This window comes from Mauremys reevesii, linkage group 15, assembly GCF_016161935.1.
Source record: "Mauremys reevesii isolate NIE-2019 linkage group 15, ASM1616193v1, whole genome shotgun sequence".
Lineage (NCBI taxonomy): Eukaryota > Metazoa > Chordata > Testudines > Geoemydidae > Mauremys > Mauremys reevesii.
Genome location: NC_052637.1, coordinates 27,530,836 through 27,555,202, shown reverse-complemented (window position 1 = coordinate 27,555,202; position 24,367 = coordinate 27,530,836). Strand labels below are relative to the sequence as shown.

The window sequence follows — 24,367 nt, the reverse complement described above, 5'->3', positions numbered from 1 at the left end:
TTTTGGAATCTGCTTAATTATCTTAAGATCTGCACAATCGTTATTGGAAATGGATTTATTCTCCCTGGATAGAAGGGAAAGTCCGTGAGATGAACTAAAACAGGTTTTCAAAATCTTGTAGGTCTAGCAACGTTGAGGGGAAATATTATTCCCCCCCATGTGGGTTTATTCAGGGGTGGCTCCAGGCCCCAGCATGCCAAGCGCGTGCTTGGGGCAGCATGCCGTGAGGGGCGCTCTGCCGATCGCTGGGAGGGCAGCAGGCAGGGCTCCGGTGGACCTCCCGCAGGCGTGCCTGCGGAGGGTCCGCTGGTCCCGCGGCTTCGGTGGAGCCGCGGGACCTGCGGGAGGTCCACTGGAGCCGCGGGAGGTCCACCGGAGCCGCAGGACTGGCATGCCGCTATGCTTGGGGCGGCGAAATGTCTAGAGTCGCCACTGCGGTTTATTTCCCACACTGCCTCTTTTACTCGCTAAGGACACTGATGTCTGCAGAGACAGGCACCCATTGTGTGTTCAGTTAAGTATAGACTGTAACAAAAGAGACATCCACATACTGTGTGCGCTTCTCATGAAAAATTTACTTTTGTTCTCTTAACAAATAAAGGTCATTCTGACTGAAACAATTTGTTCACGTTTTGTGTATGGAAAATATAACAGTGAGGGCTTTAAAAATGTAAAGAAGACAATCTAAATATTAGGGAGAGCCAAGAAGTTTGGATTCAGATTTAAACACCAGAGTTCAAGGGGTCAGAGCCAGTTCCACCTTGGGCTCATCTTCACTAAAAGTGAGGTAATCCAGATGAGAGAGAATTGTTTAACACAAAAGGCCAGTTAAAAATGGAGTAAACAGAGGCAGAATGCAAGATTTACTGGGTGAAGTTCCGTGGCCCGTGTTATACAGGAGGTCAGACTAAGAGGACTGTAATATTTCCTTTTGGCCTTAAAAATCTATGCATTACCAGGGCAAAGCTGAGAGCACACCATATGTGAATAAAAAAGACAGCAGAAACATTTGTTTCTGGAGAAGAGAACTGAAGGAAATGGTGAAAGAACAAGAAGATGAGATTGGGAATATACTTCACCTAAAAGAGGCAGACATGCAGGGCTGAATGATGGATATCTACCTCCATATCATTCTACATTCTTGTGAACATGCATTACTTGGATTAATTTAATGAAACAGGTCCTATTGCCTCAGTTGGAGACTGTTGAACTCAACAATTCACTTTTATAATTATTCACTACTGTGATTTAATTATTGAAGGAGAATCGCAACACCACTGCTAACTGTTTAATTAAAAACACAATCAGGGAGCAATAACACCAACATGTGACATAGGACTTAGAGGAGGTTCCTCACTGAAAACTTATTCCAATTCCTTTTCCTGGATAAATTTGCCAATATATTCAGAATTCTAGAGGCAGGACAGGGTGAGGTGCGAGCTGCACAAAATAGCCATAAGCTATTTTTTTATTTAGATTCTGCTTAATTTATGCAATATCAAGCTGGAGAAAAGGATTCTCTAGGGCAACTGAGATGAGGGTAGCATCTCTCATGGTAGGGAACAGACAAACCTTGGATACAAGGATTATAGAGGGATTCTTCACTCAGTCTGCTAAATGCAAACAGATCCTGTGAGGAACCTCCTGCTCCACCTGTTCTGTGGTTTGAGAGCCTACCTCTCCCTTACCTTCCTCTTCATGCAATTCTTTTCACCTGTGTAAAATGCTACCACTGATGTGAGGGCAGAATTCTGATCTAATAGCATTTCACACCCACTTTAAACAGCTGTAAATGACTCCAGCCAGAGCCTCAGCTGGTGCAAATCAGAGTGACTCCACTCCAGCCCTCAGCACCTTCTAGGCTTTGAAGTGAAACTTCTATGTAGTGTGAGACAGGTACCCTGGTTCAAATCCTGTACAAAGTCCTTGCGCTGGCACCTTTCATCAGCATTAAATTAATTGTAGACTATTTAAAATAAAAGAAACAGAAAACTAGCCCTTAAATGATAGTGAGTTGAGCCATTATCTTGACCAACACTGGTATGCTAGAAATACTGAGCTGTGACTAGACCAATTCCCATTATTTAGGTACTTTGGAATTTTAACAGAGATCAGTGGTATTTATATAGCTGAAGGTAGAGACAAAATAGCTGCCTCTCTCCCTTTGACAAACCAGGGTCTCTGAAAAGTCCAGCTGGGTCTTTGGGAATTCACTTCTTTAGCTCTTGATGCAGGGGGTGGGGGCTCAGGCCAAGCACCCAGGCTAATGGTGATTTATGAGGCAGGTAGGATTTTTTTAGGAAGGAAAGTTTGCATTTGTCTATTGTGACTGGGACTGGTTATGAACGAAAGCAATTACAGACCCCAGGGTTGACAGCACTTGCTAGATTTAAACAGTCTCACTTGGTGCTCGTAAGAAGTTGAAGTGAAGATTTCTAAATTCCGAGGCTGTCTTTTCCTCTTATTCTCTAAAACACCCAGCTTTCCTGCTAACTAGGTTATATCAACTTTTTTGGTTTTAATACTTTTTTTTAAAAAGCTGAAACTACTGAAAACATTAAATGGCTGCCTTCTTGAATATCATCTTCCTAGTTTATTGTGTGCCCTCTCTCCCCTTCCCTTCCCGGGGAGACCAGCCATCACATGAAAATGCTTTTCATCATCTGCAAAATTTGATGCCCAAAATAGCCCCATGGTTGCCCTAGCAACTAGCATTTATTCCCCCTCCCTCCTTCCCCCCCTTTGCATATTGCTGCATATTTCTATCATCTCTTTCCAGGCACAGTTCATAAACACGGCTGCATAATAAAGAATGTTATCACCAATGACTTACAGCCCAGCTGCTGCAAATAAGATATGAAGTGGCAGGGAAATACAATTTCATGCAGCTAGGACAACAGATTGATTGGGTGCCCTTCAAATTTGATGCCACTTCTTTAAGTCTGTCCAAATAATAAAAAAAAAAAGTTAGTTTCCCCAAGCCCCCCTGTCATTTCCTGGTAGCAATATACAATAAAAGCAGGAGATAATTCATAGGGATACTCACTATGGCTGAAGCAACCTTGCCCTGAGACACTGATGATTCAAAGAGATATGTGCCTTCCTCCCCATCCCCATCCCCATCCACTTCCCCAGCCCTTCTTCATCAAAAGGTTTATCCCTCTAGTTTCGTCGTCTTTTTAATTTAATTAGCTTCCCTCTCAAATGATTATTCCTGCTCAGATTACTAGCAGGAGGGCTGTTGTAGATCTAGGAAAAACAAAACGCTGCACTCCCACAAGTGCCATCTTCAAAGTTTGATTATATATAGTTAGACTAAGAGTGATACATGAATGGAAAGTGTTCCTGGGATCATCAGCATGTCAAGAGGAGGTGGGGTTCTTGATCTGAATCTGGGGAGGTCACCCTAGTCCATTGTGCCATTGTTTATAGCAGGGGTCCTTAACCTTTTTCTTTCTCAGGCCCCCTCAACATGCTATAAAAACTCTACAGCCCACCAGTGCCACAACCACTGTTTTTCTGCCTATAGAAGCCAGGGCAAGCATTAGGGGGTAGCAAGCAGGGCAATTGCCCAGGGCTCCACACCACAGGCATCCCCACAAAGCTAAGTTGCTCAGGCTTTGGCTTCAGCCCCATGTTGCAGGGCTGGAAGCCCCACACAGCAGGGCTTCAGGTTTCTGCCCTGGGCCCCAGCAAGTCTAAAACTGGGCCTGCTTGGCGTCCCCCCGGAAAGCTGCTCGGGGAGGGATGTGGGTGCAATAGGCACAGACCCAGCAACAAAGTCACTGAAATTCTATTATAGCAGGGCTCTCATAGAGCCCTCATCCCCATAGTACCTGAACACTTTGCAGAAATGCATTAAGAGACATGACTAGCATGTGGCACCTGTGGTTCCCTCCCCCGCCCCCCAAAGGAAACTGTTTGGAGATATTTTTACCTTTACTATTTTAACTGTATTTAATGTATTATACAGACACTATGCTATGTGTTTCTATTAGAAGTCCAAGGTCAAAGAAGTGCACCTTGCACTTGAAGCAGAAGGGAACAAGATTTATGGCATGTCTTTGATCCTGTGGGAGCTCTTTCCACAGTCTGGGACCACCCCCCAAGAAAGACAAGCTTTATCCGTATGGTGGAAAGCTCCATTGTGCCTAAAGAGGGGAGCTGTGGACTCCAGTCCTCACCCCGGACCTTTGTGATCTTTTATATATCACGAGCCCAACCCCTTGAATGCCTCAAAGACAAAGGCTGCAACCTTAATTTTGCTCCATAGTCTATGGAGAGCTAAGGTAGAGAGCAGAGAACAGGTTTGATGTGCATGTGCTCACCATAGCCTGCTTTGTGGAGGAGCCGGACTGCTGCCTTCTGTGCTAGTTGGGAGTTTCCTGCTCTAGAACATTAGGAGAATGAGCTAATAAAAATTAATTGACATATGCAGCACAGTTAATGAAAAAGTTGCTTGGGGTCAAATCCAGGTTGTCACTACTTCAGTGGCAGCAGAGACAGTCCCTGTAGTCCCGCCTGGAGGTGACAAAAACATGTATAACTGAGTCCAGATTCTTTAGGATGGGATGTGGCCTCCAGGCCAGTTGTAGATGACAGAATGCATTACTTGCAGATGCTGCTATTGAGAGCTCAACATCAGCAAGGAATTCAGGCACCTCCTACACTGTCGACTCAGTTGACCAGTGGTGGTTGTGCATCTTCAACCAGTGGAGACCGCAAAAGTGGCTACAAACTTCTCAAAACATTTCCCTCTGCCAACTAGCATCATCTTTGTCTTGTTTGGACTCAGCTTCAACCAGGTATTCTTCATTCATGAGCTGATCTCAAGCAAGCACTGGGCCAGCTCAGTGACAGTGGTGTTGTCATATGTAGCAAAGGATAGCTAGAACTAGGTGTCATCAGCATGCTGTTGGCCATTGAGACTATGAAGTCTCAGCAATTCTAGTGGCTTCATAAAATGTTGGTGCTTCATGTCCAGTTACCAAGTCATGGGGCAGATTCTGCTTCTGTAATTCCTTTTCCGCATTAAGTACATTTGCAAGAGAAAAGGATCTTTAACCATTCATCTGCTTCTTTTACCAATTCCTCATCTTAAGAGATGAAGGATTATCTAGTGGTTAATGTCTAGTGTAGGACTGGTAGACAGGAGCCCTGGATTGTGTTTCTGGCTCTAACATAGACTGTGTCACCTTCTGTAAGGTCACATTACCTGACTGTGCCTCACTTTTCCCACCTGTAAAATGCAACAGTGAACCTATATCGAAAGCTTGGATCCAAATAGCTCTGAACTATGGGGTATTTGGGAGCTGCATCTGAATTTTGCAGCTTGAGAACATCTCTAGTAAAATGAGCATAATACTTCCCTACCTCCCATGGGCGCTATCATGCTTAATGAATGTCTGTAAAACATTTTGTCATCCACAGATCGAAGGCCCTAAAACAGGGCAAAGTATCAAGCTCATTAACGGTATGGGGTGATTTCAGACCCAGTGTGACCAGGTGCAACTCCACTGAAGTCAATGGATTGACACCTGCGTAGAGGTTGGAATTTGCTCAGTGACAACATAATCACATCCACAGTAAGTAGAATGGTTTGTCAGACGGAGTCATGTGCCTACAGGAGGGAGCAAAAGAACTCTACAGGAGCAGAGATCCTTTTCTTTTTTTTAATGGCAATATACCTCCTAACAAAGAATAAGGAAAGGGAAACCCAGAAAACACAACATATGGGAAGGGAAAGGTTCATGCACTGAGTAGCTCTCAGCATTTTCTTTGAGGCAAGAGTAGTTCTTTAATCTAGTGAGGGTCATTCCTGTGCTGATTTCTGCCCTGAGTGGAGGCCAAGTTCATTCCTTTTAATTTCCTTTAGATGCGAGTGCTTGGATACAGAATCCAATTTATCTTTCTTGCCTCGAGTAAATAAATAATGATAAAAAAACCTAGTGTGCCCTATAAATGCCCCATAATATACAGAACCTAAATGTCACTTTTTTTTGCACCTAAAACCTTAAACCCCACTGACACCATAAAACACCAGCATCTCATGTCCCATGATTGTTTCCCATAATCTAGGAGAACATTAAGGAGAGAAAAAATGTGCTGAAAAATGACATCTTATCTGTTTTCTCCCCCCCAACGCCACTCCGTGTTTTTGTCATTGCAGGTCAGACACCTGCTCCCCACTTTGTAATCTGCAGAGGTGATAAATTCTTGTATGCACTGATTACCAGTGACTGCATTCGCTCTGTGTCAATCTGGAAACCAGCAAATTCACTCACACTTCCCATTCTTTGTCCTGCAGGGAGGGAAAAAAAGCACTGATGCTGAGAATCTGGCTCTCTCCTCCTTGTCTCATGTCAGCGATGAAGAACTATTATTCAAACAAGGCTCCATATTAGCACCCACATTCTATGAGGCACACACCCACTTTGATCGGCTCTTCTGAGTTCTTAGGAGCTGGGGGAGGCAGAGAAGATAATTTACATGAGCTGGGGTCTTCTGCATTTAGCCATCACCTCAGCATGGCTAAATAAATGTTTTAAATGGCAGGACAGGTGGGGAATACTCTGAATTGGCATAAACCTGTCAAAAAAAAAATTGTATCTGCAAAACAAGCAACTAGGCTGCCCATTGAAGAACCGACCTTTGCAGGATAGGGGCCACATCATGGCCTCACTTAGACCCCAGGCAGCCCCACTTGAGTTGCACCAGTAGGTGAGGGGAGATTTGGCCCTGATTTTCTTTTTGTTTTTTTAAAGTCATGATAATGCTTAGCACTGAGAAGTGCTGTACAAGCCCTGACTAGTTGAAACTCCCGACTCCCCGGGAGACTGGAATAGAGGACAGCTTTGCTTATTATTTGTTCGTGTCATAAAAAGTGTTGATCTAAAAATGAGTAGGGTGGAGTGGGCTGAGGAAGAGAGGGTGAGGGCTTTAGCTGGTGTCCATAGGCAGAGTTCCACTGAAGTCAATAGACCAGTCAATACAGCTCCATTGACTCTTTAAAGGCAAAGCAGCAATGCCAGTTTACAGCAGCTGGGGATCTCTCCCTAAAAAAATCTGCACTCTTTAAGGAGATTGCACCTTTATCAGGTAAACAGCTGTATTATAGGTCTGAACTGTATTGTCTGTCTACAGCACTCTTGGACCGGGGGAGTATGTCGTCTACATATGATACAGCTTCATGTTCATTGTTGGTGCGTAGTAAATCATAATGGATGTTCACACCCAGAGGAATTCAAAGAAGCATGTCCTTAAAAGGTTGGGTCACCACCAAAGGGTGTGAGTAATGGGAATAGTTTACATTCATACAGGGCTGGCTCCAGGCACCAGCTCAGCAAGCACGTGCTTGGGGCAGCCAAGGGGAAAGGGTGGCATATCGGGCTCTTCAGCGGCGGGTCCCTCAGTCCCTCTTGGAGGGAAGGACCTGCCGCCGAAGAAGAAAGCAGCGCGGTGGAGCTGCCGCTGATCGTGGCTTCCCCCCCCCCCCCCGCACACACTGCTTGGGGCGGCAAAAACCCTGAAGCCGGCCCTGCATTCATAGAGCTTAGTCCACTCAAGCTAAGATGGGTACAGCAGTTCTTTAGAGTTGAGAAGACAGCAGGAGAAAGTAGCTTCATATACATGTTGGTGAGTTTGTTCACCTTTCAGAAGCAACTATAATGAACCCTCTCTTACCCAGTGGATAGCACATCACTAGTTTTAGATCCCTCCTGCCCTGGGCTGCATTTGAACAAGTGAACTAGGGGTGAAACAGTTGCCTCCAGCCATCACCATTTCCCTGAGTTATCCAGCCCCTGCATAAATGCAGGAAAACACATCCTCTTAAGTCAAGATTTCTAGGCTTTGATTCTGTGGCTCCACACGTTGGTCCTACACACAAGCCCTATATAGAAATTTCCCTTTTTTGTGTGACATACAGGAGAGCTTACACTCTGTTCTCTCTTTCACCTGGATTTGCTCTTTCCTTTGTGCTGGATACAAGGGATTTGATTGAATTAACTTAATTGGCAAATGTATTGTTCAGACAGCTGCGGTAGAAATGACTTTGTGCATTAGTCGGCAGGTTAAGTAGCTCATGGCAGCTCCGGCTACCTATTGCTGCTGCCAGGCACCTCTGTATTGGTTCAGGATCATGCAGCTTCAAAGTAGACTGAGGGGCAATTCCACTGTGTTCTTCATCTGAGCTGGAGATCCACAGCTGGTGCCTTTTGGCACCCAAGCATCTGGAAATCAATATTTATCGAATTGGGAAGACCAAGGAAGGTTGCCACAATCTACAGGGTAACATGCATTGGAAATAGGGCCTGACTATATAGTATACTTTAAAACAGAGCATCCATATGTCTGGAAAGAGGGAATGCCTCTGTCTCCTGGGCCTAGGTCTCTGTCTCTTTCTGAATTACAAATCTGAGGGTTGGGCCTCGATGTTTATAAACCCCAGTAGAGCCCATGAGAGCTCCCAGGGAGCTCCTACAGCCTGCTCTTCTGCACCCACCCTCCCCTGCCTGCACTAAGGCTCTGACACATAGGAGCATTGGGAAGACCCTAAATTTATTTCTTGGTCCATTGACTCTAGGCCCTGCTGTACGCTGCACAGGCAAGACCACAGGGCAGCCAGGAGGGATATTGTTTGGCTATGGATGGGGAGAGCCCATTTGCTTCCTCTCCCACAGCTGCCAAACCCCTTCTCCCTCCCCACATTGTCCTTTAGGCACCCAGCATGGCAGGGCTCCATTCTATCACTCTGGGATCATTCTGACCCAAGGGCTCCTTAACACTCATGCAAACACACACCCTCTTCTCCCCTGAAAGGTTGCCTTATGTCTTACTGTAGGTTTGTGTTATTCGGCCAGGAAGCTCTTTGAGTCAGGAAAGCCATTTTATCTGCATGCAAAGTGCTGTGGCACCTGATCGTGCTGTGTGAATGCTTCCCCCTCATTTACATTCAGATGGGCAGAAAAGCGGGTGCTGTCCAAACACCTGGAGGGCTCCAAGAGCGGCTTCGAATGTGGGGAAAGGGAAGGCCCAGGGACTGCTGAGGCGGCTGGCTGCAGTGCTGCAGGCGGGGGGAGAGTGGAATGATGAATGGAGCATAGGAGCTATGGAGACAAGAGGAGTAAGGGAAGGCATTTGGGAGCAATAGAGAAAAGGGAGGGATCTGGAGCAGTATAGGGGGAGAAGGGAAGAGGGAAAACTTAGGTGGCAATTAATGGAGATTTTGGGAAAGACCCAGGGACACTCTGGGAGAAATGTGCTTTATTGTGTCCCCTCTTGAGAGAGACCAGTGTCTCTCATTCGAGGGCCTACGCCCTGCAGAACAGCCCTGGCAGCTGTGAACGAGCACCCTTGCGTTACACGTTTGGAAATCAACTCTTACCCAGTTTCCACACTGTGTGTTCTAAGTGGACAAGCACAAAGCAGGGGAAGGGGATTGGCCCCAGTAATGAGCTGGGGAGGCTTTTGCTTCTAGGTTAGTGTGAATTTGACAGTGATTGACAGCGGCGAGCAGAGCAACACAGCCACACCAACGGCCCTTCAGTGACCTGCTGTGTGTGAAATGAGCTGGAGGAAATAATCCTGATCCTAGCGGACAAGCGTCTATATCACCATCCTCACAGGTGGGACACGGCAGGCAGTCTTAGCAGAGAGGCAGAGAAAACTGAATTGCCCTCTCATCCAAAGAGGTCATCGCCAGGTCACTGGCAGCGCAGGGTGTGAAGAGAGGGCTTGTTTTACCGTCGCTTACACCATACGTAATCTTTGGAAAAACAGAGGTCTCCATCCTCCCGGGCTGTCAATGTGGTACGTCTCCACCACTAAATTCACTCGAAAGACCACTTTTAACAGCTTTTTCTTTGCATACACACTGGGCTAGAGAAGAGAGGAAATTTTCATAAGCATCTTGATTTCTACTAACTGAAACCCGTGTAAATCTCTGTTTTTTATGAATCTCACTTACATTTTGTGCCTGACTTGTGCATAAAACTTCCCCAGATTTACACAAGCCAACTCCATAAGTCATTCCTTTCCCAATCGGGCCTTATATCTTGATGACCTTTTAGAAACCAATGACTGCTTTTCTGTTGTTATCCATAATTGGAAAAGCACTGGAGATAAGAAAATTTATAGCAATGAGCGATCTACCTGAGAGAGACAATAAAGAACACTGGTCGGCAGAAAGAGAGAAGAAAAAATACCCCCTCTCCCCTACACAACTGCCAACCAAGATTAACTTCTTTTATGCTTTACAAAATAGATTTACCCCTGTCAGTTCTACCCCGTAACCTTCTATCACCTTCCCTAGCCCATCCTCTTTACATTTCCAAAATACACACATTCCTGACTAGCATCTGCTCTAGTTTCCTCCTGTTATGAATTTATCTAAACACACACACCCCACTCCTCACCTAATCCTTGCCCCCGTCTCCTCCAAAGTGAATAATCTTTTTATCACACGAAACAGGGTCCTCTAGAAAGGTAATCTGGAACCGGAGTGAATATACAAACATATGTCTACTGGAGAGGGAGGTGGGAGAGAGATAAACTTCAGTGAATACTCATGTATACACACACACACACACACACACCCCGCTTTGGGTTTAATCACACAGACACATTAATAACCCCACCCATCACTTGCACTGATCTCTGCCAGCAGGAATCATTTCACACCACAGGATCACTGAACTCCTTATGAACATCAAAAGAGCCATTCCCAGCCTGAATCTTATTTTGTTTTGGAACAAAGGCAGAAAGGTCACAGGCTGCCTCACCCCCTCAACTGGGGAGAGCCAAAAATGGGGACCCAGTTCCGTTATTTTTAAGAAGGGAGAGTCATTTCTAAGGCTCAGATTTTGATCTCAGTCACAGTGGTGTAAATTCAATATATAATCATGCCCTTGAATGAAAATGACTCCCATCAAGTCAACTCTGAAGTTTAGACCTGAGTTACTGAGATCAGATTCTGGCCTAGTATAAGCAGGACAGGTACTAAGGTTATACATTTTTTAAAAGATTTCCTAGTATAAACATTAGAATATGCCCCATCAGCATCATCCAGGCTTGTGGGTTTAAGATTTACAAAGAGGAAAGATGAAAAGATGCATGAAGAAACATTGAATGATCATTCACTAAATCTTTCTATGTCCTTGCTTTCATACTTCCTGGGAGAGCAGAAGGGTCCTGCAGAAAGCTTCCAACAGTGGCAAAGCTGCCAAGTGTTTAAATGTAGAGGACAGGAAGAAAGGGTTCCTGGATGCCCTACCACTGGTGCAGTATGTGCCCACGAGGAAATGACCCTCTCTGCTATTTTTAGCATGCTAGCTAAAGCAGAGCTAGTGAGTGTCCTTCTGCCAGCACTAGGAAGCTGTGACCAGATGCACCCCTGTATTCACACCCTACACACCACTGTAATAATCTTTGTACAAAATACACCTTGTGAGGTATCACTTGAAAACTAATAACTTGCTGGTCAATAATATCATGGTGAAATGTGTGTAGCAACACTATATATACAGTTATGAACATAAACTGAAGTAATGACTGAAATGTGTTTATCAGACAAGTCTGGATAGTGGGTAAAATCAGTTTCTTAAAGACAAAGGACAAGGTAACACCTCTAGCCAGGGGTCAAAGTTGACTGGCAATCACCAATCAAGTGGCCATTCTTTGGCAGTGAAGCAAGAAAGGAATAGGTGGATCTGCATCTTAACAACAAACATGGAACCTCTTTTACCACGAGACCCCATATCTCCATCCTCACAGCTTGAATGAACTTTATCTAGGGGTTCCCCTCTGGAAATTGTATTTCAAAGGGTGACTGATCATAAAAGGGAGGAGTAAAAACACCCCAGGTATTCTGTCTGTCTCTCTCTCTCTCACACTCAGCTGAGAAGACAGAGGAATCAGCCATTAGACTTTGTGAAGGGTTCTGACCTGAGAATTTGGTTGCCCTATTGCTGGGAACATGTGGTAAGGATTTCGCCTTGAACTGAGTCTAGTTTGTTAAGTTTTAGTTACTAGAAAGCGTTTTTATCTTTACTTTTCTTGTAACAATTTCTGACTTTAATACCTTATACTTGTGTTCACTTAAAACCTCTCTCTTTGTAGTTAAATAAACTTGTTTTCTTCTTTAATCAAAACTAATCAAGTGTTGTGTTTAAACTGAATTGTTTGGTAACTCCAGTTAAGGTAGCAAATGGTTGTACAGAGCCATCGAACCTCTAATATCTGAACTGTCCAGGAGAGGGCTGGATAGTGCAGAACCTATGTTTTTGGTGAAAATCTGGGACTGGGAGTGTGTTGGGGTCACCCTGCAAGTGGCAGCCAGAGTGTTGACTGGAGTGTTGCTGGCAGGCTGCAGCTACACACAGATACTCAGGGTGTGACCTGCAGGCTGTTTGTGAGAGGCCCAGGTGGGAGCTACAGTAGCAAAGCATTGTAAGGCGCCTAAGGTTGCAGGGCAGGTGGTGACATGAACCCTCAATTAGTCCGGACTGCATCCTGGAATGTCACAGAAGTGCCCTCCCCACGGTTGTGTAGACATACATCTAGAGAGGTCAGGTGTACCATGTACCACAGCATCACACCACCACCCTGCAATGCACCCAGTTACCGTAGAGGTCTTACATTCCCTGCCTTCAACTACTAGAGGCAGATTAAAGAAGGCACTCAAGCAGTTCTGATTCCATTCGTCAGATAGCAGCTGCATGTGCGTGTACACACACACGCACACACACACTCTCTCTCTGTCTCTCGGCTTGTGTTACTTTATCCTTCCCTCTGAAATGCTAAGGAGTGCTATTGATTGAGCTTTCTGTGGAGCCAATCTGAGCACTCTTTGGGAATGAGAAGGTAGCCCAGACTTGGTGTTCAGAAAATGGAACGGCAGGTGGGATATATTGCACCATGAAAAGGTGGAGGAGGCACCTTCAGGGCTCCAGCAGAGATGCAAAACATTCCTAGAAAGAAGCATGTTCCAAAGAAAGAAGAATGGATTACTTTAGTATGGTTCATGCTAAGGGAAGGCAGTCACAGAGTGCGACTTTTATCATTTACGTAGTGATTAGCAACTTCTGTTCCAAAGGATCCCAAAGCACTTTACAAGCCACATTATGGGGAGGAACCCTCCTGCTACTTCCAGGGTAAGTGCTGAGGTTCAGAGATCTAGCTTGCATCAGCACCCAGAAGATTATACACTTAACCACACTATTCCAACTTTCTGGGGCTGCAAAACTGGGTTGGGAAAATTTCATGAAAACAACAAGCAAACAACTCTCTTGCTGTTCATATCCTTTTGCTTCTGTTCCCAGGGGGAACCCACTGTTACAGCAACAAAGAAAAATAATGAAGAAAAACCAAAAATCTACATATGAAAATTTTCAGTCTTGCAGCCATATAAACAGATTCAGCTCTGGGGTTCAGCTCTGGGGTTCAGACAAAGGTGGGGGATGTTGTGGTGCTTCCAGAACAGTTAGGCCCCCACTAGAATTTAGCCTGTGTAGTTTACACATGGAAACAACAGGTTGTGGAGAAGCAGAATAAGACAAATTTGCGTAACACAATGGTAGAAAAAAAACTTGACTCTCCTTTGTCATTAGAGATCCTTTGAACGCTCCCAAGAATGTCAACTGAATATGGCAAACTCGCAGAATGATTCTGTCAAGGTGAGGTGCACTTGGAGCTATGACCCAACCAGCAGCACCTTGATGTGTCTAAGGAAATTGGGACATTTAGGCGATGCAGGAGGGGCTCAATGTCATGTTTTGCTCGCAGCTCCCCCTGCTTTTCTCCTCCCTTCCGTGGTGCAGTCATTCTGCACTGCCGCCGTCTTTCTCAGACATCTGTGTTTTCTGATTATTCGTTACGCATTGATTAGTCAATCCCACATTCGCCGTGATTGTATTCTTCCTATGTACTAATATTTCAACGAATGAGCAGTCAAGTAGAAAATGAATGTATTAGCACGTGATTGTATTACTGAGCTCTTGTATAGGCAAAAGTATGCAGCAGTATTTAATGCAGCCGAGTAATGAACAGGTAGCTCAGAATTAAATAGCACAGATGGCTGACAGTGAATACCAGTGCCTTGAGAAACTCTAAGAACCCTTGGTTTGGGCTTAGAAATCAGCTTGGGGGGCAGGAACGAGGAGTGAGAATTTTTTTGCTTAGTATTAACTTAACATTCATTTTCTGAAACGCCTTTCTAAGTAAGAAACAATGTTCTATTTTTAACTACTCTAAGATACCTAAGACTTTTTCTTCTTACTATACTGTACTGTCCATCATGGACGCTACAAGGACATAATTGATATCTTCCTGCTCTAAAACCTCATGCCCCTGCCATTTGAACGAACAGAGAAATCTCCTGCTCTTGGTAGAACTATCAGTCCTGTGACACAGAATGAGCACTTCTGATTCCAAGCAGGGTAGTGGTACCCACTACCCCATTCATTGTCACTCCAATTCATACAAGCTCCTTCTTTTTAGCAGGGAATATTCCAGAAAATTGCCTCTTCTACCAGGTTGATTCAAATTCACAACTGGAGTTCAGCATACAGTATGAAGTTCCCAGTTCTTTACTGGGGCAGAAAAACACAACCATTTCCCCCCCTAGGATATTCTAAATTAAAAATTTGTTAATCTTCATCCAGATGTCTCGGATACTAAATGTATCATATGTTAAAGGGAAAAGTCAGTACAAAATGCACTCACATTTTAAAGACAAGCTGAAATGGGCCATTTTTCAAAATGGGGTAGCCAATTTTGTACTTAGGTGACATGTCCTCATTCTAGGAACCTAATGTCAGGTTATATAGAATCTGTGCTTCTCTGAAACAGGAGGTCTTCATTAAAACAACTGTTAGCTACAGCTATGAGGGGGAAAAAAAAGGCTTCCACACAGCTTGAGTCCCAACTTTATCGCCCTTGTTTGCAAAGGAGATGCACAGCCCCTCGGAAACACTGCACATCATACAGAGACATCAAATCTAACTGTAAGTACACCGCTACCTCGATGTAACGCCACCCGATATAACACGAATTTGGATATAATGCGATAAAGCAGTGCTTCGTGGGGGGTGGGGCTGCACACTCCAGTGGATCAAAGCAAGTTCAATATAACACGGTTTCACCTATAACGCGGTAAGATTTTTTGGCTCCCAAGGACAGCGTTATATCGAGGTAGAGGTGTACACAGCATTATACCTTACAGCCAGTAGGAACATAGAATTGCCTGCCTTAATTTAAGCTACCAAGTTTGGCAGTTCGGTTGTTTATAAAATGGACTTTTTGTAAGGTTTGGAGAGCAGTAGTTAAGGCTGCGCAGGTAACCAACATACCTGCTGGGACGCTGGCAGACCAGGTGCCAGCTCATTCCAAGGCTGGGGCCTCACTGAACACTGACAAATGCATAGTTGGGAACCATTCTGGGTCACATGTTAAAACAGATGTTAAATTGATAAGAATGTGTTTAGACCTTATCAACAGCTTGTAGGATGCTGCATGTATTAATCCTACTTACAAATGTCTGTATCTCATGTTATAAGGAAACGTTTAAATGTTTGCTCTGTAACTCTAAAATTTCCCCCCCACCGTCAGGGGAGAAGCATTACCAAGTGTGAAATACTAGTTCACCACCAGAGGCGTTAGCTCCTCCCCAACAAAATCAGGTCTACGGACATCAGAGAAGCCACTGTGGACAAAAGACTGTTGATTGCTTCCCCCACAGCCCTGGAGAGGGTACGTGCCCAGGCCCTCGTCCCATCACAGCTTGAACACTGAGGCAAGGGAATAAAAATATCTATTCTATTTGAACTCTGAGGGGTGAGGATTTCTAAGCATTTGCAAGGAGTCCCCAGTTCTTTTGCCTGGATTAGCCCTAAAATATATGCAGTCAGCTTATTGTCGAAGTTTCTATTACCTTTCTTTTACTGTAACTCATTTGTGTATGTACGCTTACCTGCTGTAACCTTGTCAATAACTCATTTCCTTTTCCTAGTTAATAAATCTTTAGTTGGTTTATTACCGGATTGGCTACAAGTATTGTCTTTTGTATGAGATCCTATTGAGCATGGCTGAGGGACTGGTCCTTTGGGACTGGTCGGAACCTGAATAATGTGATTTTTGGTGTAAAATGACCATCTATCACATAGTCCAGCTTGCCTTGGGCATTCCAGTCTGTCTGACTTCTGGCAAGGCCATAGACGAGTGGTGCCTCCCCATATTGGGGGGGCACAAGCTAAAGGGGAGGACACGTGACTGCTCCACATGTCTCCCCTGTCCAGTGACCCCTCCTGCCCTGAACCCAGCCTGGGACTGCAGTGCTCTCCTGGCCCCACGCCACCTTTGGGAGGGGCAAGGGCTCTCTGTCTTTATCTCCCTGCACCTGCCCCCTGCATATTTGGCCATTCTTCCTTGCAGGTGGGTGGAGAGTGGGATGGAGCCGCTTCTGCCTGAAAGGGCTTGGCTGGGAGGCAGCAGTGCAATCATCAGTGCAATCTGGAAGGCAAACGGCAGGCCTGGTGGCTTACTGGGCAGCACAAGGATCTGAAAAATCCCTCCTGAATTCCTGTCCTTTCAGCACTTCCCAAAGGGACAGTTCTGCTTGCAGCAAATTTGAAACAGGGCCCCAGGTAGAGCCAGTTGCCACACTAAGGCAGCAATTTCAAAGCAATGCATCAATTAGGTCCCAAGCTTCTGCAAAACCAAATTTTCCTCCGGCCCTTGAAGCCCGAGCTATTATCCTGAGTGTCCCAGCCACTGCTAGTGGGTAATTCAACCAATTGGGCTGGAGAACTGAACCCAGTGTTCCCTCATTTCTCCTCCAGAGTCCCACACGTACAAAGCCAGTCCTAGCACAATCCATGTGCTCAAAGCTACGTGACATTCCTCAGTTTACAGACCCTCTGCTGATCTCCTTTTGGATGCAAAACTCCTCACATGAGAGATTCAGATGCCTCTGGTTCAAATATGGGCTCTCTCTTACATTTAAATTATATAAGATATTAATTTTTGTCCTTGCTGCTTTAATCCTGTAATGCTCTATAGCAACCCCATGCTATTTTGGGAGAGACTCAAAGCCTATGTCAGAAATCATTTCATTTAATAGACTCACTAAGATGTTTTAGAACTAGAACTTAACTTCCTCCTTTTCAGAAAGAGCAGTGAAAAGAAAATGAACCACTCAAACCGAGGCTAAATTGGTGGTGGCGAGAGGTTCCTATAATAACCTTCACTGAGAGGACTGACTCATCTCTTTTGTTTCCTCAAGCACAGACTGTATCTGTTTGGAAACAGACCAAGGAAAATGCTGGCACGACTCCCCACGTCCCAGACAAGCTCTTATTTTCGCCTCTCCATTGTTCCATTCCAAGAGACCAACTTTGCTTGGTAGTTACCCATAGTGCTGGCATCATTTAGAAGTTCAAACCAGTCTCCAACCTTCTTTTGATACACAGAGCAAAGGGAAGATTCCGTCTTCCATGACATCACAGAAGCTCTTCCTGACGGTCAGCCCCTTTCCTTCCTTTAGAGCTGAACAGATCCATTCCCTGCCTTTGGGCCTGAGCCAAAGCCCACGGGAGTCAATGGAAAAGCATATGGGCTTTGGATCAGGCTCCTAGCAAACATCCTTGGGAATTCATAGTCTAGCAATGAGTCCTGTCCCAATAGCCTGGAAAGACGCTTTCGGGAACACATTCCCCAACTTTAAAACGGAGACCTTTACACTTTACGCCCTTTCGTAAGAGAAGCACACGGGATAAAGGACTTATGGGGAGATCACTGCACTTACCCTCCCCTTTGTGCTCAGTGAAGAAATCAGCGGGTTTAAATAAAACAAAAAACAAAACCCCCGCATAAGTTAAGTGCAGGTGAAAACTGCGGGGGTGGGACAGAAACTCAAGAATTCTACAGGCAGCTGCACTGCAAACTTCCCCCATGTTGCCCCCATGCTTGAATTGGAAGGACCACCCCAAAATGAGAATTCCCTCTTCATGCATCCTCAGTCCTGGGGGTGATATCCTGAATCTACAGGCGTCAGTGGGAGTTTTGCCATTAACTTCAATGCAGCCAGGATTTCACACTTGGTCTTCTGAGACTGCCAGCAATAAGTTAGGGTTTTGCAATTTGGCCGTATCTTCACTGGGAACTGGACTTAGACCATCAACTCATTTCCCACAGGCCACCAAACAGCGTTCGTTGATTAACAACAAGATGGGATGTGTCCTGAATACCTTTAATAGTCTTGGGTAAATTACTGACGTTTTAATAGAGCGAGTCAAAAACTGGACAAACAACTACCAAAAAAAAGTCAAAATATTGAAGTTGATTTTGTTTCACATTGTTCAAAGTAAACCATTATTGGAATCCCCCCCTTCCTCCTCGTCAAATTGCTGTGATATATTTTCAAAAAATTTAATTTGTTGTTTTGGTTTTTCCCTTTCCTTTTTTTCTTTTCCCAATAATTTGTTTTTAAAAATTACTTGAAAAAGCAAGAGGAAAAAAGGAAATACAAAAAGAAAAAGGGCGGGGATGGGAAGGAAATAAACTGATGTAAACTTCTAAAAAAAATCAAATTTTCATGAAAAACTTTTTGAAAACAGACAATTTTCGCCAAAAATTAAAAGGCCACTTTTGGGGGGGGGGGGGAAGAAGAAGAAAAAAGACTGTGCTGAAAATATTTCAGCCACTTCTAGTTTTTGTATAAGGGAATCTTTATTACAGTCCAGTATCTCCAGCTCCATTTCTAGATTGGAGCCCTAATGCAGTGCTAATGACATCAGTCTGTTGCCATTGCACTGAGTTTGTGATCACACATTTAATGATTACTTTGCCATGGGATCACATAGGAGGAGACAATGAGCCTATTAGCCATGCAGTAAGTTCCTTTCTTTTTCAGCACAACCCTCCAGGACTCTAAGTGGGCATGCACTCAGGATAGGGTTGCCAACTTTCTAATTGCAAAAAAACGAACATCCTTCCTCTGCCTCTGCCCCACGCCTTCCTGAGGCCCCGCCCCTGCCCTGCCCCTTCTCCAAGGCCCCACCTCCCGCTCACTCCATCCCCCTTCCCTTCGTCACGCGCTCTCCTCTGCCCTCACTCACTTTCACCGGGCTGGGGTAGGGGGTTAGGATTGGGGTGTGGGAGGGGGTGAGGGCCCTGGTTTGGGCTGCAGACTCTGAGGTGGGGCCAGAAATGCGGGTTCAAGGTGCAGGAGCGGGCTGGGGTTGGGGGTTGGGGTGCAGGAGGGGGTGAGGGCTCTGGGGTAGAGGGGTTTGGGGTGTAGGAGGGGGTGCTGGGCTGGGGCCGAGGGGGTCGGAGTATAGGAGGAGGCTCAGGACTGGGGCAGAGGGTTGGGGTGCAGGCTCTGGCTGGGGGGGGTGGACTCTGGGGTGGGGCCAGGGATGAGGAGGTGTGGGGTGAAAGAGGGGGCTCAGGCAGAGGGGAGGGGCCGCGGTTCCTGGCCAATGGGAGCTGCAAGCTAGCGCTCAGGGTGGGGGCAGCACATGGAGCCCCCTGGCCCCTGCGCCTAGGAGCCATACATGCCAGCTGTTTCCAGGAGCTGCGCAGAGCCAGGGCAGGCAGGGAGCCTGCCTTAGCCCTGCTGTGCCACCAACCAGACTTTTAACAGCCTGGTCAGCAGTGCTGACCGGAGCCACCAGGGTCCCTTTTCGACCAGGTGTTCCAGTTTAAAACCAGACGGTTGGCAACGCTAGCTGAGGATGCAGTGGTGGTAATGTGACCAGGATCTGAGCTAAGAGCTGAATTACTCTCTTACATTGCTCAGAACAATAAGGAGAAACATTTGATGGGATATGAATGGAAAGTTCCTCCTGGTCTTTTATGGACCAGATGGGCTTCACCCAAGAGTTCTGAAGGAACTCAAATGTGAAATTGCAGAACTACTAACGGTAGTCTGCAACGTATCATTTAAATCAGCTTCTGTACCAAATGACTGGAGGACAGCTAATGTGACGTCAATTTTTAAAAAGGGCTCCAGAGGTGATCCTGGCAATTACAGGCCAGTAAGCCTGACTTCAGTACCAGGCAAACTGGTTGAAACTATAGTAAAGAACAAAATTGTCAGACACATAGACAAACATAATTTGTTGGGGAAGAGTCAACATGGTTTTTGTAAAGGGAAATCATGCCTCACCAATCTACTAAAATTCTTTGAAGGGGTCAACAAGCATGCGGACAAGGGGGATCCAGTGGATATAGTGTACTTAGATTTTCAGAAAGCCTTTGACAAGGTCCCTCATCAAAGGCTCTTAAGCAAAGTAAGCTGCTATGGGATAAGAACTGGTAACTGGTTAAAAGATAGGAAACAAAGGATAGGAATAAATGGTCAATTTTCAGAATGGAGAGAGGTAAATAGTGGTGTCCCCCAGGGGTCTGTACTGAGACCAGTCCTATTCAATATATTCATAAATTATCTGGAAAAAGGGGTAAACAGTGAGGTGGCAAAATTTGCAGATGATACAAAATTGCTCAAGATAGTTTAGTCCCAGGCAGACTGCAAAGAGCTACAAAAGGATCTCTCAGAACTGGGTGACTGGGCAACAAAGTGGCAGATGAAATTCAGTGTTGACAAATACAAAGTAATGCACATTGGAAAACATAATCCCAACTATACATATGAAATGATGGGGTCTAAATTAGCTGTTACCACTCAAGAGAGAGATCTTGGAGTCATTGTGGATAGTTCTCTGAAAACATTCGCTCAATGTGCAGTGGCAGTCAAAAAAGCAAACCGAATGTTGGGAATCATTAAGAAAGGGATACATAATAAGAAGACAGAAAATATCATATTGCCTCTATATAAATCCATGGTACACCCACATCTTGAATACTGCATGCAGATGTGGTCACCCCATCTCAAAAATATATATATTGGAATGGGAGGAGAGATTAATAAGACTGGGACTTTTCAGCTTGAAAAAGAGACTAAGGGGGGATATATCAGAGTAGTGCAGAGAAAGTAAATAGGGAAATGTTATTTACTCCTTCTCATAACACAAGAACTAGGGGTCACCCAATGAAATTAATAGGCAGCAGGTTTAAAACAAACAAATGGAATTTTTTTTTTACGCAATGCACAAGTCAACCTGTGGAACTCCTTGCCTGAGGAGGTTGTGAAGGCAAAGACTACAACATGGTTCAAAAAAGAACTAGAAAAGTTCATGGAGGATAGGTCCATCAATGGCTATTAGCCAGGATGGATGGGGATGGTGTCCCTAGCCACTGTTTGCCAGAAGCTGGGAATGGGCAACAGAGGATGGATCATTTGATGATTACCTGTTCTGTTCATTCCCTCTGAAGCACCTGGCATTGGCCACTGTCAGAAGACAGGACACTGAGCTAGATGGACCCTTTGGTCTGACCCAGTATGGCCATTCTTATGGTCTTATTAAAAGCAGGACTCAGCACAGGGAGCTTTCTCCCCTCACACTAAACCAATTCACTTGTCTTAAGGGGAAAGTCATTCCTCTTTCCTTGTGGAGTACGGTCACAAGATTGGTGGATCTTCATACTAAAGAACCCCAGGAAGGAAGGAAATAGCTCCCACCCCCACCCCAACAACCCACCCCTCCTGACATACAGCATGATCAAATGAAGACAGAATCAGTGGTTTAGTCATGCAAAGGCTAATTTGCTGCACACAAGGACACCATGGTGCCTACACAGTACAAAGACCTGACCTGACCTGTACAAACAGGATGAACTTCTCCATAGAAATTATCTCCTGTACATTAGACAGGTATTTCAGAATCACAGGAGCGAATTCCCCAGCAAAGAGTGATAAGATTTCTCTGACAGCTGGTAAAGGATAGATTATCAAAGTGTTTATGGTAATCAGAGTCCAGGTGATTACATTCAAACCCCGACAGGTAAGCTTGAGTATCAGGCAACATGGGCATACCCTCTTGTGAATATAAACTCCCATCTTAATAAAATAGGTTTATATATAAATAGGGGGACATCAGCCAGGATTGAACCAGGCACCTATATCTCTCAAGGAGAGACCTTAACCCACGGAGCCAACATAAGCTGGCAGCATGAGCAAGTATCAGTACTCTATGGCAGTGGCTCTCAACCTTCCCAGACTTCTGTATCCCTTTCAGGAGTCTGATTTGTATTGCGTACCCCAAATTTCACTTCACTAAAAAACTACCTGCTTACAAAATCAGACATAAAAATGTAACAGTGTCACAGCCACACGATTACTGAAAAATTGCTTACTCTCTCATTTTTACCATATAAAATAAATCAATTAGAATATAAATAGTGTACTTACATTTCAGTGTATAGTATATACAGCAGTATAAAAAAATATATTGTCTGTATGAAATTTTAGTGTGTACTGACTTCGCTAGTGCTTATGTTGCCTGTTGTAAAACTAGGCAAATATCTAGATGAGTTGATGGACCCTGTGGAAGACCTCTGCGTACCCCCAGGGGTACATGTAGCCCTGGCTGAGAACCACTGCAGCCTATGGAACAGCCTCAGGTGGGACATATATATTTGGCCAGTATGTTACATACACACGAATACAAAAAGACACCCCATATTGACCCCATATTTGCCAATGGAAGAAAGATGCTATTTGCTCTTACAAAGCATTGCTTTCATAGGCACCATGACAAAGTTGGGATGCAAATCTGCTCAAAGGACATGTTCATAACAGTTTAAATCCAAATGTGTGCCTATTGGGGAAGGTATTAAGATGGCATCCTTGTGACATGGAGAATGGTTTTGTCCTGACAACTCTTTCACCTTTCAGGTGAGGGGGGCTTGAATGCAATATACCTTGGAAAATATGTTCAACCTGTCCAACTGTACTTTTAAAGTAAACATCGGAGTGGTGAAAGGGGCCAGACTGCCAAGGCTACAAAACTACATTTCTTGACTAATCCACAAGAGGTACAGTATGGCTAGTGCAGAAACAAGCTTCCCAGCCCTTCTCCTGTGACCTGTAAGGACACCCATAGGAGTGAAGGCACAGTTCAGTCTCCATGCACTGTCAGCCCTTACAATTCTACTGAGAGAAACTGCCAACCCGGTGGTTAATGCTGCTGGTGGTTTCTTTTGTGGAAGTGTGTGTGGGGGGGGAAGGTAGGGGCCCGTATAGAGTAGCCAATGGATTGACACCACCAACTCACCTCATATGAGCTACCCACTGAACAGCCACCAGAATCATTTCTGGTCATTTCGCCACACTAAGTGGCACTAAAATCAATGACCTGAAATTAAAAGGCTCTGCATTCCATTTACCAAAGTCTCTGTATATTTAGTTACATCAGTGCAGAATTTCTGTTACTAAGCCAGTTGTGTGGATCAACACCCCCTCTCCCCGAGCATCTATTTTGTACCGTCTTTAAAAAGTGGAGAGGGGAAAAATAAACTGTCCAGTAAGAACAGTCTCTTTAAATATTATTGTTCTATGTGTCGATAATACATCACGACTGCCAGCTGGTGTCCAGACTCCAGAGTTGCTTTCACCAACCACCACTGAAAAACCACAGGTGCCCAGATGTGCAATAGGGCAGCAAGGGGGTGTGTGACTTATGGATGTTTGCACTGGGATTTACATGAGAGCTTTCAGTGTAAAATATTGCTCCAAGACCAGAATTGGGAACCCAAGGTTAGAAGAAAGAAGAACGAATAAATCAGAAAGATAGTCAACCATTGTAATCTGGAATGATAGTTGGAGAAGACAGGAAGTGGCATTAAGTGCCACCACAAAGAAAGAAGAGTTTGTACCTTTATTAATAGGTAATAATAATTTGTGCTGCTCTGGACCCTCCATCAGAGGATGTCAGCACTTTGCAAAACAGTCAAAAGTTTAGTCTAGGCCTTTACCGGAGGGAGCCACAGTTCTATGTACCCTACCACTTGCCAGCACAGGTTTCAGGAGGTGGAGATATGGTTAAAGCTATAGGGAAATGTTAGAAGGAGAATGAGCCCAGAGCACTAGGTGTAAATAGAAGGTCCATCCTCTTATGTAACAGTTGACATGTTTGTCAGTTTGAGTGGTAGCTCATCATTCGTGATTTGTATTACAATAGCACCTAGATGTCATGATCAGGTCCTCACTGTGCGAGGTTCTGTACAAACACCTAGTAACAGATCATCCAAATAGGTAAGCCAGACAAAAGATGGGAGGGAAAACAGATTAATTAACTTGCCCAAGGTCACACGCAGCAGATGGGTAGTAGAGTTAGGATTAGAACACAGGTCTCTCAATGCCCAGGCCACTGCCCCAGCCACAAAACCACCCTTCTTCTTTTGTACCTTGCTCAGCAACTTGGCTGGGGCTATACAGGGGGAGCAGCTGGTGCAGCCATCTTAAACCGCT

At 44.9% G+C, this 24,367-nt stretch overlaps 1 protein-coding gene and 1 long non-coding RNA gene across 6 annotated transcripts in view; both read right to left on the bottom strand.

Annotated features, from left to right (window-relative positions):
- The window catches only part of TNRC6C (trinucleotide repeat containing adaptor 6C), a 610,512-nt gene that overhangs the window by 539,314 nt on the left and 46,831 nt on the right, over nucleotides 1-24,367 (bottom strand). The window contains exon 2 of one of the 5 annotated variants that reach the window (XM_039501296.1): nucleotides 2,834-2,942. The exons of the other annotated variants lie outside the window; for them this stretch is intronic. Within the exon in view, the coding sequence (XP_039357230.1) occupies nucleotides 2,834-2,884 (51 nt within the window). The 5' untranslated portion in view covers nucleotides 2,885-2,942. The remainder of the gene's footprint in view (nucleotides 1-2,833; nucleotides 2,943-24,367) is intronic. 5 annotated transcript variants of the gene reach the window in all.
- Nucleotides 8,785-17,448, bottom strand: LOC120383321. The gene is made up of 3 exons (XR_005588412.1): nucleotides 17,406-17,448; nucleotides 9,968-10,115; nucleotides 8,785-9,879 (listed from the first exon to the last, which is right to left on the bottom strand). It is a non-coding gene; the product is annotated as an uncharacterized LOC120383321 (long non-coding RNA).